General features: G+C 41.6%; 1 protein-coding gene across 1 annotated transcript in view; it reads right to left on the bottom strand.

Annotated features, from left to right (window-relative positions):
• CCDC6 (coiled-coil domain containing 6) overlaps positions 1-14874 on the bottom strand; it is a 112696-nt gene that overhangs the window by 54026 nt on the left and 43796 nt on the right. The window contains exon 2 of the mRNA XM_086382445.1: positions 4168-4317. Coding sequence (XP_086238571.1) covers positions 4168-4317 — 150 coding nt within the window. The remainder of the gene's footprint in view (positions 1-4167; positions 4318-14874) is intronic.

Genomic DNA, 14874 nt, shown 5'->3' with positions numbered 1-14874 from the left:
GAAAGAAGCAGATTTTTCAGACAAGAGTCTTTGCAAAACCAAGGTATCTATCTAGCAGATGTATACAAAAATAAAGGAGAAAAACTGCATGCTGTTTTGTGCATATTTCTTTGTTTGCTTTAGACAGGATTAACATATTTGGAGGTGTTGAACCTATCTTCCAAACATGATCTTTTAACAGGAAAAAGAGATTTCTATTCATCTACTTAAATACATTTGATTCAGTTTTTAAAGGTATTTGACACCATCTGTATCACAGCAGATGGAAAAGGAGGTATCTCCTTTATAGTAATAATCTCATTTTGTTCTTAAGACCAAAGAATTCCTTTGAAATGCACATAAAAGCCACACTCACTATCAAAGACAACAGCCATAGCACAAGCAACAAAACCAAAATTGCTCCATAAATAGCCTCTAAGCGGCCTCTGGTGAAAAATGTTAAACACCTCCCTGGTGAACAGGTCAATTTACTCCTCTGTCCGTCAGTGTCTCCGGCAGCACAGTTTCTCTTAGTAGGCTATCATAACAAGTTCTTATCCAGAAGCAAGCATCCTAGAGAGTCATATTAAAGTAATTACACAGTTGGAAAAGTCTATTGGTACCAATTACTCCAAAAATCTTCCAGATGGAGATTAGTTCTACCACACTGGGTGGCAGAAAATGTGAGACTGCAACAAAGGACTGGCGGAAATCCTTCAGGAAAGCCTGGGGGATGGGTACAGTAGGCCTACAGCCCTTCTTTCCAGCGGTTATACAAGAGCCTTCCAGCTGCCCAAAGGTACAGGGACTTACCACAAAATGGCGTGCAGTTGATCCCTGGTGTCAAGTGCGGGATCACTATTCATGTCACAGTAGGCACAGCTCTGGAACTTGCCAGAGACTGCAACCTCACACTATCTGCCGTCCGTGTCTTTTCAAAAGTCTTAGAAAGAACCAGGAACATGGAATAAGGGGTTATTTCTTATGGATTCAGTTTCAGTTTGAAAAAGTTCTTGGGGATGGGTGGTGGGAATGGTCGTACAACAATGTGAGTGTATTTAATGCCATTGGATTATATACTAAAAAATGGCTGCAATGGCGAGTTTTACATCTATGTTATATATTCTCTTGTGAAAGTTGTCAGACGTGTCCCACTCTTTGTGACCCCATGGACTGTACAGTCTACGGAATTCTCCAGGCTAGAATACTGGAGTGGGGAGCCATTTCCTTCTCCAGGGGATCTTCCTAACCCAGGGATCAAACCCAGGTCTCCCACATTACAGGTGGATTCTTTACCAGCTGAGCTATGAAGGAAGCCCAAGGGTACCGGAGTGGATAGCCTATTCCTTCTCGAGTGGATCTTCCCGACCCAGAACTCAAACCAGAGGCTCCTGTATTTTATTACTATATGCTATGCTATGCTATGCTAAGTCACTTCAGTCATGTCCGACTCTGTGTGACCCCAGAGACAGCAGCACACCAGGCTCCCCCGTCCCTGGGATTCTCCAGGCAAGAACAGGGGAGTGGGTTGCCATTTCCTTCTCCAATGCATGAAAGTGAAAAGAGAAAGTGAAGTCGCTCAGTCGTGTCCGACTCCTAGCGACCCCATGGACTGCAGCCCACCAGGCTCCTCCATCCATGGGATTTTCCAGGCAGGTGTACTGGAGTGGGGTGCCATTGCCTTCTCCGTTATTACTATATACACATACGGAATTCCCTGATATAGGGCTTCCCTGATGACTCTGGGTAAAGAATCTGCCTGCAATGCAGGAGACACAGGAGACATGGGTTCAATCCCTGGGTTGGGAAGATCCCCTGGAGGAGGAAATGGCAACCTGCTCCAGCATTCTTGCCTGAAAACTCCCATGGACAGAGGAGCCTGGTGGGCTACAGTTCAAAGGGTCACAAAGAGTCAGACATGACTGAGAGACTAAGCACGCACACACACACACACACACACATTCTCTCTCTCTCTCTCTCTCTAGATATATATATGCATATATAATATATGAAAATAAAACCTAGGAACCAAGCGGGGATTTATGTCTCCCTGCTTGGTTCCCCGCATGGTCAACAGACACATGTTGACCATCCATTTGCCCAGGTTCTGCAAGTGGGATTACTAATAAGCTACAGATCACCTAGAACTCCCCAAACAACAGACTTACATCCTCATATTGAACACTTTGTTTTGACTGAGGGTGAACATAAGACCCAGCCATGTGAAGACCAGGGCTCCACATTACAAACTACTTTGGGAACATTTTTTCACACTGTCCAGTTTGTATTAATGTATTACCCAGTCTCTTTAGAAAGATCCATGCCCCTCAAAAAATTTAAGTTTTTAATATATGAAAATTTTTCTCCTGACCAAGTAAAACTATTTATTTTAATATAAGAATTCTGAAAAAATAATCTGAAAAAAAATTCTGAAAAAAAAAACAAAAAAACTACATTTCTCCAAGTTATAGCTTTATTTATTAAATTTTAAGTTCAAACCTTCTTATGCCAAATATATTACTATAATTAACCTCTTTCTGTTGCACATGGCTCTTAGGTGTTCACTCTATCCAGTAGCTTGCTTCAAGGGACATCAGTGTCCTTGGAAAGTAGGTGGGTCATGATAAGAAGCTAATGAGATGCTAAATTACACATTACAGAACAACTCATAATGAAAATGAGTCTTTCTAGAGAAAAAGAAAGCATGATCTGGCTAGGATATTGACTGCTTTATAATGTACTTTAATCAAAGGTTCCAAATACCAATGACTATGCAAAGTGAAAACAAAAAAATGTTTCTCGAAGTGTTAAAAATTAGGGCATCTGATTACACACAAAACACAGAAAAGGAAGCCATAATCATATCCTTACAGTTCTGGAAGCAACATGCAGAATAATTAGTCTAATGCTGCCAAGGTACGATAAGAGTCAAAAGTCAAACTAATCTTCTGCCTCATTTTTCCTCTAAATCAGAATGCACAGGAATAAAGAAAACATTTCAACACAGAAATTCCACCATAAATCTCCACTAGATAATACTGACCGAGGATCTCTATCCTTCACATTCCAACAGCTACCATATAAATCAATTTTTGTACAAGATTATAGTGGTATCTTTATTCAATAATTAGGTAGGAAAATAAGAATAAAAAGATGGGGTAAAAGGTACCTGGACCATTGCATGGTCTTAACACTAAAGTTTCTGGAATCTTCTTCCAACATTTGATATGTCAGAAGGTAAGAGAATTTAGGCTCCAAATATCCTTTTGTTATAATCTCATTAGAATACATATTTCGATCAAATTAATGAGTGAAATTGTTAGTAATGCCAGTGAATAGAAAATACAAGGAAAGATTTCTACCTTTTACAGCCATCTGAAAAAAATACCAATAATATTTGTCTTTGGATAATTTTATACCTATTCACTATTTTGGACATGTTGCGTTAAATAGTGAAAACTCAATGTCCCACTTGTTCTCAAGTTCATACTAAATAACCTGCATGATATTTGCCCTAAACAAATCTTACTTTTATAATTTACTAGTAAGCTTCAAGGAGAGGAAAACAAAACAAACAGGAGGGGAAGGTAGAAAAATCTAACTAGAAAAATAAAAATTTCTGTATGTTTTGTGTGTTGTCTTCTATACACTGTTAGTGATTGATGTTAAGTTTCAACATTTGTTATTTGTTCAGTAACGTATTACTCACCCATCTGAACACAACTGACTATCACAGATACATATATTTTTCTCTCCTCAAAGTGGCATTTCCCTTTGTATCTTCACATATTGGTACAAAAGACCTACTTCTGGTTGCCAAAAATGTCCATATATTCATTACAGATTCAATATAAAAGGAGAAAGAAATCTCACATTTGGTGTTAACTCTCATAATCCCAAAATACTGCATACATCATTGACTCCTGTGCTAAGGCCTCAGGCTCATCAGCAATTTCTTAAAATGGTCAGAGTATAAAATACCTTACCTCACCTAAGCAGATGAGCTGGGAACCACAGTCTTGAGTATTACACTGCTGCCATCTTCACTTAGGTATTTTAATCTCTAAAGAATTTTAGCTACAACCTCATCAGGAAATGTTTCAAGCAAAGTGCTAGATCAAAGTCATTTTTTTTCCCCTAGAGAAGAAAACAGGCAGGGAAGATAAGAGGGCAGAAAAGGTAATTTACCTGCATCAATTTTCTGGAGAGCTCATTAGTGAGGAACTCTTCTTCCTTCTCGTAATTTACAGCAAGGGTTTCTTTCTCCTTCTGCAAAGCTTGAATTTTCTTGAATAAAGTGTTACTTATGAATTCTTCTTCCTGCTCAGCCCGGGCTTGCTGTTAAAATTTTCAAAAAAAGAAAAAAAACAAAACAAAAATACGTTAAGCAAATAGGAATTTACTAATTGAAATATAGTTCTTATTTTCAGAGAGGGCGCCCATTTTAATTAGAGCTCTATTTTTAACTGAACCAATATACCCCAAGATGACAAAACAGAGGAATTGAGTAGCAACCATAAAAGTAAATCTGTTACCCCAAAGGGAATCCCTGTACTATCATCTTAAATGGATAGTGTCTCAGTCGCTCAGTTGTGTCTGACTCTTTGCGACCCCTTGGACTGTAGCCTGCTTGCTAGGCTCCTCTGTCCATGGGATTCTCCAGGCAAAAATACTGGAGTGGGTAGCCATTCCCTTTTCCAGGGGATCTTCCCAACCCACGGGTCGAACCTGGGTCTCCTGAATTGCAGGCAGACTGTTTACTGTCTAAGCCACCAGCAAGCCCTATTAAGGAGATATTTCAAAGAAATTAACAAAGATGGTTTGCAGTTTTTAGAAGCTATCCCAAATCAATCACCAGAATACAGAAAGCTCCTTCTCCTATGGCAGACGGGTCCAATGCTGTGGTATGTGTATCAATTCATGACAACTCTCCATAGTCTTCTCATTTGAAGGGTTCAGAGTTAAAACACCTAGGTAACATCTTTTACTGAAGCAAAGAAGTACCGTTTACCAAAAGTAAAATTGTGTCACCTCTTCAAGATGTTACTGAAAGGGTTTGGATATGCAATTTGAAAAGCAATACAGATAGATATAGATGAATTTACATGTTCATTAAATACTTATTGGAAGGAAATATAGCAAACAGCTAAAGAGTAGCTGTTGCAAAGAGTCCAGGGGATGAAAACAAGGATGGATGAGAGGAGCATCATTTTTCACTTATTTATTTCCCTACTGGGAATATTTTGGAGGTGAGGGCAAGGACAGGCATTACTAAATGTTAAAAACAGAAGAAAAGGGAGTCAGGCATCATTCAATGGAGATGAAAATATTCTCCCATAGATTCCCCCCTCCACTTGTGTTTTAACAGAATAAACAGAAAAACCTAGTCATCCTTGCAGGAAACTAATTTTTATAGAAAACTGGGGCTTGTTCCAAATGGACTCAACTCTCTTCAAAGTATCTTTTAAGCTGCAACATTTTGATGCATGAGTCCCCAGTAACTCAGTCCTATTTCATCTGCCAAGTCCGGGAAGGAAGGAACTGCAGCAATTCCAAGCCTCCAACACCTGTCACTTGTACAAGACAGCCAGAGGGCAAGAGAAGAAAGGGGACCTACCTGAAACAATCGCCACCTTTTATTGTAAAAGGTCCGACAGCCACTCCTAACTCGCCTGGCTGGGCTGGCTGGGATTGTCACCCCCACCTGGAGAGCCCTGGTTTCTGAGGAGTTCATCCTCCCTGCTCCCCATCATAGGCAGGAAGGACGCCAGTGCCTGGGACTGCCTGCCAAGCAAATCTATCGAAGAAAGTCACGTGTATGTAGTACTAAGACTGAAAAAAGAGCTACATAGAAAATGGAAGCTTGGGGAGGAAGTCTGGCTCTCCAGTTCTTTAAGACACCAACTGGCATAGGCCGGGAGAGGTAAGCAACAAAGAACACATCACTCAGCTAATAAGGTTTTATGACCAGCCAAGCGCACCCGGGGAGCAGGCCGGAGGTTCTCAGGGTTCCCTTACACGCTCTGTAACTCATCAGTGCTTCTCAAGGTCATGCTCTTTACCCAATGGTCAAGGGAGCACAGCCCAGGACCAGCGCACTTCTTCTCCCCTTTAAATTGACCCCCAACTTGGCTTCAAAACTCTCAGACTTTAAGATCTCATACTAGTGCACTGGGCAGGAATCCAAAGCATTTCTTTCGGGCATATATGACACACACATCCAAGCCCGCAATCTGTTCAAGTTACCTGTTTTTCTGGTTTTGACTGACAAAGTTCTATATGATTTGAATCTTGATTATTCTAAAAGGAACAGGACGAAAAGGTAGAGAGGGGAACTGTAATGCCTTTAGCAGGTGATTCTGCACTTAAATTTCAAAAGGATGTTTACCATAAACTCACTTCATTATCAGATCAGACTCAACTTCTTGTGTGTTACCTGGCATTCTCTATTTAGATGACTGGTAAATTTACCCACAGTCCAGCAACAGAGAACCAGGCTCCACGGCCCAGCAGACTACCACTCCCTTTGCACAGGGACCTAGAAGTGAGAAGCTGAAAATAAGAGGCCAGGCCCTAAAAGTTTAAAAATAAAAAGGATTGGGGGCAAGCTAAGTCTGTTCTGTCAGTGCTTTCCAAAGTAAGTGATGGTTGTGAGAGACCCAGGCTTTAGCCAACTAAACTTGTCACCATTTTAGAACAGCCACTTATTTCTAGGCAATAGAAATAGGAAAAGCCCTCCAAGGACCCACCAACAACACGAGGAACTGTTGTATAGAGGCTGGCTAAAGTCTGTCTAATTTAACAAGGGATTAACCAGGCCTGACACAGAGCTCCTTTCACTAAGTTTTTGTACTGGGGACTGTTACTGTGCTTCCCATAGCATCTAAACACACAGAGAAAAAACATCTATCTGGGAGATAAGACTCAGGTCCCCAAACAGAAAACTAGTTCACCCTTTCTCCAACTGGTCACAGAGCATTTTTAGGAATTAACTCACAAATGAGGGAAAAAGACAGGCTGTTATATCCAATACGGCTCCAGAGAAAATTGTTTAAAGACTCAGCTCTAGTGTACTGACGACCATGGGCAAACATGATCATCGCAGTAGGTGCCAGGCATCACAGACAAGCAAGAAGCATCCATTTGGATTCCCCTGCAGCTCTCCCCCTACTCTTTAGGCATTAATCTCAATCTTCATCTCAAATCCTGGCTTTTTCTTCCCCTTAAGTCCAAAACAGGCTTCCCAGGTGGTGTTACTGGTAAAGAAACTGCTTGCCAATGCAGGAGACGCCGAGAGAGAGAGAGAGGTTCGATCTCTGGGTGAGGAAGATCCCCTGGAGTAGGGAATGGCAACCCTCTCCAGTATTCTTGCCTGGAGAATCCCATGGAAAGAAGAGCCTGGCAGGCTACCGTCCACAGGGTCGCAAAGAGCTGAACATGCCTGAAGTGACTTAGCACATATGCACACACACACATTCCAAAACAGGCCTTTTTGTTTAGGCTGTAAAAGCAATCACTTTTCCAATTTATCTCCCCCAAAGAAGCCAAGAGCTAGGTAGACCACAGCCTAGGAGCAAAACAGGCCAAGTGTTATTTGCAAGGAGCTTGGGGTTGGACAGGTGGACAGGACAGATATAAAAACAGGCTGACACGAAATCTAAGTTTTATCAATCTATTTCCCTTTTATCTGAAATGCTTGAAAATCTCAGCATACCTAAACACATTCAAATTCAAAAATCAAACTCTCTTCTCAAAACTTAAAAAAAAAAAAAAATCAATCAAGGTTAGCTTATAACTCCCTAAACTCTCAAAAGAAAATATGAGCCAACAATTACAAACTCTTTGTTTTGCATATGTTTGCAGAGTTGAAGACTGCAAAAATCTGGGGGAAATCAAAAAATCTGTGATTACAGATATAAAGAACAAACCAGTGGTTACCAGTGGGGAGAGTGACTACAGAAGGAAGGAAGGAAGAGATACAAACAATCAGGCATAAAATAAGCTACAAGGAAATATTGTACAACATGGAGAATATAGCCAGTACTTCATAATAACTATAAATAAACTTTTAAAAATCATTAATCATAATATTGTACACTTTGTAATTTACATAATATTGTGCAGCAACTATACTAATATTTTTAAAATGTGATTATATTTTCATGTTCGATAAGGTTCTAACTGCTATGTTCAGAAGTTGAGTGAATGCTAGCATTACCTTATTCATTTATCGGTGTCTGCTACTTTGCCCCCCACCCAGCAGGGTTCACTTGACTTCTGCTGATGTGAGGAGTACAAAGCAATTCTCAGTCTCCATCACTCTTTACTCATTCTACAAAAGTCTGATTAAAAAAAAGAAAAGAAAACGAAACAAAGAAAGGGACGGGTCGGGGAGACACAGGAGCAATTTACCAAGGTCTTTGGAAAAAGTGGCAACCCATTCCAGTATTCTTGCCTGGAGAATCCCATGGACAGAGGAGCCCGGTAAGCTACAGTCCATGGGGCTGCAAAGAGTCAGACACGACTTAGCTAGTAAACAACAAACTGGGAAAAGTAAACATCCATCAAAAAATTCTTAGAAAACAATTATTTCCTCCTGAGTCACCACATATTTATTTAGGCAACCATACTCAAATGAGCACAATTTTGTGCTGATAAGGAAATCATTCTGACCCACTGCTATTATGAGCAGGGCACAGATTTGACAGGAGATTCCCCCGTGATTGTTTAGTGCTTCTATTCTCTATCAGTGATATTCTGCAGATCAAGGGTTAGTACAGAAAGGAGAATTTGAAAACTCTCAACAAGAGCACTCACTGCTGGCAAGAAACTCCAAGTACCAAGACCAAAATTATGTAAGATGATGCAACTCATAATCTGTTAAGAGTAAGAAAAGGATGGTTTCCAAAGCAAAAAAAAAAAAATACAGGCATTTATCTATCTGACAGCTGCTGCTGCTGCTAAGTCGCTTCAGTCGTGTCTGACTCTATGCGACCCCATGGACAGCAGCCCACCAGGCGCCCCCGTCCCTGGGATTCTCCAGGCAAGAACACTGGAGTGGGTTGCCATTTCCTTCTCCAACTATCTGACAGCAGGCGCAGGTAAAGGATATAATGAAGACAAAGCTCAAGTGCCTACCAAGATTTTGCAACTGTTTTACAAAATTACCTTTAATTTGAATGCTGTTTGCTTTAATTACAAAAAATCATAATACTAAGATACCTTGGGGGTTGGGAGGGAGGCTCAAGAAGGAAGGGGAATATACACACATATACACACTTAATGGCTGATTCAGGTTGTTGTACTGCAGAAAACAATACAACATTGTAAAGCAGTTATCCTCTGATTTAAAAAAACACCTTGGAGCTCTAATTTTTAAAAATTCAGGCAGGCTGGTATTTATTATTTTAATTATTTAAATTCCTTAAATTTAGGAACCTATTTACATACATTATTCTAATTATTTAAATTTATTGTTCTGTTGCTTAGTAACTTACAACTCAAATTTTAACGATCTTAACACCTCAGTTTGATAAAGCATCTGAAACCAAATTGTCAGGATGGCAGAAACCAATACCAAGCCAGGAAACTGAGTAACACTGTGCTCTCTCTCTGCTCTCGTTTATGAGGTACACCACTGCCTGTATCGATTGTTCTGGGAGATGCTTGGCATTCGGTGGAGCTCATGACTGAGGGCTGGCACCTCTTACAAGATTAACCTGGACATCGGTCATACCCATGGGTTTATCAGAACAAACTACTATCCTGCCATGGTCCTGCACGGGCTAACGTTTTAAGTGCCAGTAGATCCCCTGGAGAAGGGGATGGCAACCCATTACAGTATTCTTGCCTGGAGAATTCATGGACAGAGGGCCTGGCAGGCTACAGTCCATGGGTCACAAAGAGTCAGATAAGACTGAGCGACTAATACACACTGCAGTGGTGGGTGACAGGGAGGACATGCGACAAACCCAAGGCCCACACCTGTGGTTCTTCTATTAGAAGAACTAAGGAAGTGATGTCAATTACATGCCTGAGAATTATAATCCTCTATTTAGGCCATGGAAGCACCAGGTTATCTCATGCTTCCTCCACACACTGTGTACCAGCCCACAGTAAAAGCAATTAATAACTGATAGATGAAAGCATTTATATTATTTATTTCCTCCCAGTATCGTCAGCAGATCACTAAGTACACAAGGGCCAGAAAGGAGTCATTATTAGCCCTCACAAGTGTGCTAAGCTGCCCCAGACACTGTGCTCAGGCCATTGTTCCAGGACTGCAGGGCAAGGGCGGAAACCACAACAAAGGGGACTTTCAGGACAAGAACTCGGAGAATCTTGATGTTAAAAAGGACCTTAATGGTTAGCCAGTTTCATCAAGCTGCAAGGCCTCTCAAACCAGCTTAGTGAAAGACCAGCCCTCACCACCAGTCCGCAGGGGGCAACACATCCCTCCATGCGTGTCCTACTGGACACGAGCAGAAACAGCTCTACAGACATGCTTCGCCCCATGAATTCAACAACACCCAAACCGGTCCTTGCCCAGTTCAGGAAGATAAGTGCCCTGGTCATTTGCTTGGATACAGAGCAATGAGAAATTGCTAGGGAAGTTACTAAATGTTTACAGTGGATTATGGGTTAAGAATTTGTCTCCCCTTGGGCCAGTGACAAACAGAACAAGTCCATAGGCCAAACTTTGAACAGCATGGCTTGGGGTGGGCGAGGGGGACAGTGCATACATGCCGTCAGACTCTGGAGTCAGGCTGCCTAGTTTATAGGGTGCCTATGCCCACCTCCAGCTGTGAAACCCCAGCTGAGTCACGGGACCTCTCTGGGCCATGACATTCTCCTCTAGAAAGTGAAAATAATGGCACCTCCCGCCAGGTTGGTTATGAAGATAAATTCACACAATTCACATCAAGAGCTTACCATGCTCATACCTTGCATGAGTAAGCACTCGAGAGACATTTAGCAGAAGAGCTTGAAGAGGGGGTATGTACAGGATGATTCATGAGACAACAGTGAAGTCTTAGGGAATCTCACTTCATTTAGCTAAAAGGGGCGATGAACCTATTTGCAAAAGCACAAATAAAGACACAGACGTGGAGAACACACACACACGGACACCAAGGGGGAGTGAAGGAGTAGGATGAACTGGCGGATTGGGATTGACATAGATACACACTATAAAACAGATAACTAATGAGAACCTAATGTACAGCTCAGAGAACTCAACTCAGTGCTCTGTGAGGACCTAAATGGGAAGGCAATTCAAAAAAGACAGACTGTATGTATACGTATAGCTGATTCACTTTGGTGTACAGCAGAAATTGGCAAAATATTGTAAAGCAACTATACCTCAATCAAATTTTTAAAAAGAAAAAAGGAGAAATGGACACAGTTGTGGCACAGAAAAATAATATACAGTGGAAGAATTAAGGGAAAAAAATGGTTTGTATGTACTGTCATAAGAAGATGTCCAGGGACTTCCCTGCTGGTCCACCAGTTAAGACTCCACGCTCCTGATGCAGGGGGCCAGGATTTGATCCCTGGTCAGGGAACTAGATCCCACATAACCACAACTAAAGATCCCGTGGGCTGTAACTAAGACCCAGTGCAGACCAGTAAAGAAATAAAATGTTAAAAAAGCAAAAAATGGTTAAGTGAAACAGAGAAAGTAAAGGTGGAAGGGCTCTACATTGAGCTCCGAAACAAAAACCACATGCCAAGGACACAAAACACTGGAAGTCGGTTAACAGAAACTGTTGACAATCCACACAGACACTAACTGCCCTACTCTCATGATAAGCAATGGCTTCAGACCTCCAAATTCTCATCAACCGTACAATAATTTTACCTAAAACATGTACAAACAAGAAGACCAAAAATATGGAAGATATCAATAGATACAGGAAGGAAAATGAAAAGATTTCAAGCACAACTAATTATAAGACTAGGAAGAAAAACAGGAAAGAGAAAAAGAGAGTGAGAATATCTAAAAAGATGATGGCTTCTATACAATCTGAGAATATCCCATAACTAATCCAATGAACGGAGAAGGCAATGGCACCCCATTCCGGTACTCTTGCCTGGAAAATCCCATGGATGGAGGACCCTGGTAGGCTGCAGTCCATGGGGTCACTAAGAGTCAGACACGACCGAACGATTTCACTTTAACTTTTCACTTTCATGCATTGGAGAAAGAAATGGCAACCCACTCCAGTGTTCTTGCCTGGAGAATCCCAGGGATGGAGGAGCCTGGTGGGCTGCCGTCTATGGGGTCACACAGAGTCGGACATGACTGAAATGACTTAGCAGCTGCAGTAATCCAATGAAAGACGTGAGGGAACTCCTTGACTGTCCAATGGTTAGGACTCTGCACTTTCACTCCAGGGACCTGGGTTCAATCCCTCATCTGGGAACTAAGATCCTGCAAGCCGAGGGGTGTGACCAAAAATAAAAAAATAAACACAGCTCCTCATGCTGTGTTTGTTTTGGCCGAATCTGGCCACCCTATCTGGTTTCCAAGTGGCTCTCTCTTAAAGTTCAGGTTTGGGGGTACAGCACCATACTCACATCCCTGCCCCTTCTTTGGCAAAAGACTGCTGTTCAAGATAGTTTTCAAAAAGTTTCTTTGGTATTATTTTCTCATTTTTCCCTCTCAAAATTTTTTATTTCCTACTGTAACATTTCCCAGATCCTGTAGAATACAGGAACCCTGAGTTTCGAACCGTGTCCCCACTGTTGTGACACAAGCAGTGCTCAGCCTCAATGCTACTTCTAGAAGCTTCTCTTCCCCCAATAATAAACTCCCTTGTCAGAACCGCTGACAAGTAAAAGCAAACTACAGTCATTAGATTCTTAAATTGCAATCCAACACTCATGACACAGCATCTCCTACACAGTAAGCTCTATGTGGACAGGGCAGCGAATACCACAGACATTGCCCCTGCCCTGGAGAGATATATAATCCTTCCAGCAATTAAAGAAAAGTAACATAGTTAATCCAAACATTTAGCAGTTGGCTTTGGAATACTCTTAGCTCTATAAAATAGCCTAGAGAACCAAGGGATTTAAAATAAGATTGAGCGGGTCAGATGGTAAAGAGTTTGCATACAATACATGAGACCTGGGTTCAATCCCTGGGTTGGCAAGTTCCCCTGCAGAAGGGAATGGCTGCCCACTCCAGTATTCTCGCCTGGAGAATTTAACAGACAGAGGAATTTAACCCATACATTTAGCAACTGGCCTCAGAATGATCTTGGCCATATAAAATAGCCTGCAAGAACCAAGGGATTTAAAATGAGATTGAGATGCACAGAAACTGTGGAAAATTCTGAAAGAGATGGGAATACCAGACCACCTGACCTGCCTCTTGAGAAACCTATATGCAGGTCAGGAAGCAACAGTTAGAACTGGACATGGAACAACAGACTGGTTCCAAACAGGAAAAGGAGTACGTGAAGGCTGTATAATGTCACCCTGCTTATTTAACTTATATGCAGAGTACATCATGAGAAACGCTGGGCTGGAGGAAGCATAAGCTGGAATCAAGATTTTCGGGAGAAATATCAATAACCTCAGATATGCAGATGACACCACCCTTATGGCAGAAAGTGAAGAGGAACTCAAAAGCCTCTTGATGAAAGTGAAAGTGGAGAGTGAAAAAGTTGGCTTAAAGCTCAACATTCAGAAAACGAAGATCATGGCAACCGGTTCCATCACTTCATGGCAAATAGATGGGCAAACAGTGGAAACAGTGACAGACTTTATTTTTTGGGGCTCCAAAATCATTGCAGATGGTGATTGCAGCCATGAAATTAAAAGATGCTTACTCCTTGGAAGGAAAGTTATGATCAACCTAGATAGCATATTCAAAAGCAGAGACATTACTTTGACACCAAAGGTTCGTCTAGTCAAGGTTATAGGTTTTTCCAGTGGTCATGTATGGATGTGAGAGTTGGACTGTAAAGAAAGCTGAGCGCCAAAGAATTGATGCTTTTGAACTGTGGTGTTGGAGAAGACTCTCAATTGAGAGTCCCTTGGACTGCAAGGAGATCCAACCAGTCCATCCTAAAGGAGATCAGTCCTGGGTGTTCAATGGGAGGACTGATGTTGAAGCTGAAACTCCAATACTTTGGCCACCTGATACGAAGAGCTGACTCATTGGAGAAGACCCTGATGCTGGGAAAGATTGAGGGCAGGAGGAGAAGGGGACGACAGAGGATGAGATGGTTGGGTGGCATCACTGACTCCATGGACATGGGTTTGGGTGACTCTGGGAACTGGTGATGGACAGGAAGGCCTGGCGTGCTGCGGTTCATGGAGTCAGACATGACTGAGTGACTGAACTGAACTGAACTGAGACGCACAGAAGAAAAAGCTAAGTATTTTATGCACTATGGTAACAGAAGAAGTGGCCTGGTACATGAGCGCCCATACACCTGTTGCATAACGAGGAGCGTAATCATATATGATGATACAAATTTTATATTGTATACATATATAAGTGTGTTTGTATATATATTTATAAATGAATGCTTAACTCTATGGACTCTCTTTCAATAATAAATGATAACAGCACTCAATGGTGAAGCATTGATTACATTTCTGGCACTGCAGCAGGCTCCTTCATACAGTCTCTCATTTCATCCACACCTTGGCTCCACCATTTCAGCCTTACATCATACAAGGGGAGAGAGGAGCTGAGAATGGTGAAACAACTTGCCCAATGATCCAAACTACTAAATATCAGGGTTACAATTCAATCCTCAATCCTGGACTAGCTCCCAAGCGCCTAGTCATTCCATGGATCCAAGAACAATGTCTTTCACTGGTTCAAGAGATGTAGAACCAACCAAGCTCCAGAAGCTATACCCACTAATTACTAAA

The sequence above is a fragment of the Bos grunniens genome, chromosome 28, assembly GCF_055505025.1.
Source record: "Bos grunniens cultivar Pamir isolate PY7600 chromosome 28, Bosgru_T2T1.0, whole genome shotgun sequence".
In the NCBI taxonomy this organism is placed as follows: Eukaryota; Metazoa; Chordata; class Mammalia; order Artiodactyla; family Bovidae; genus Bos; species Bos grunniens.
Note: the sequence above shows the minus strand (reverse complement) of the source record. Positions and strands in the feature narration are given on the sequence as shown.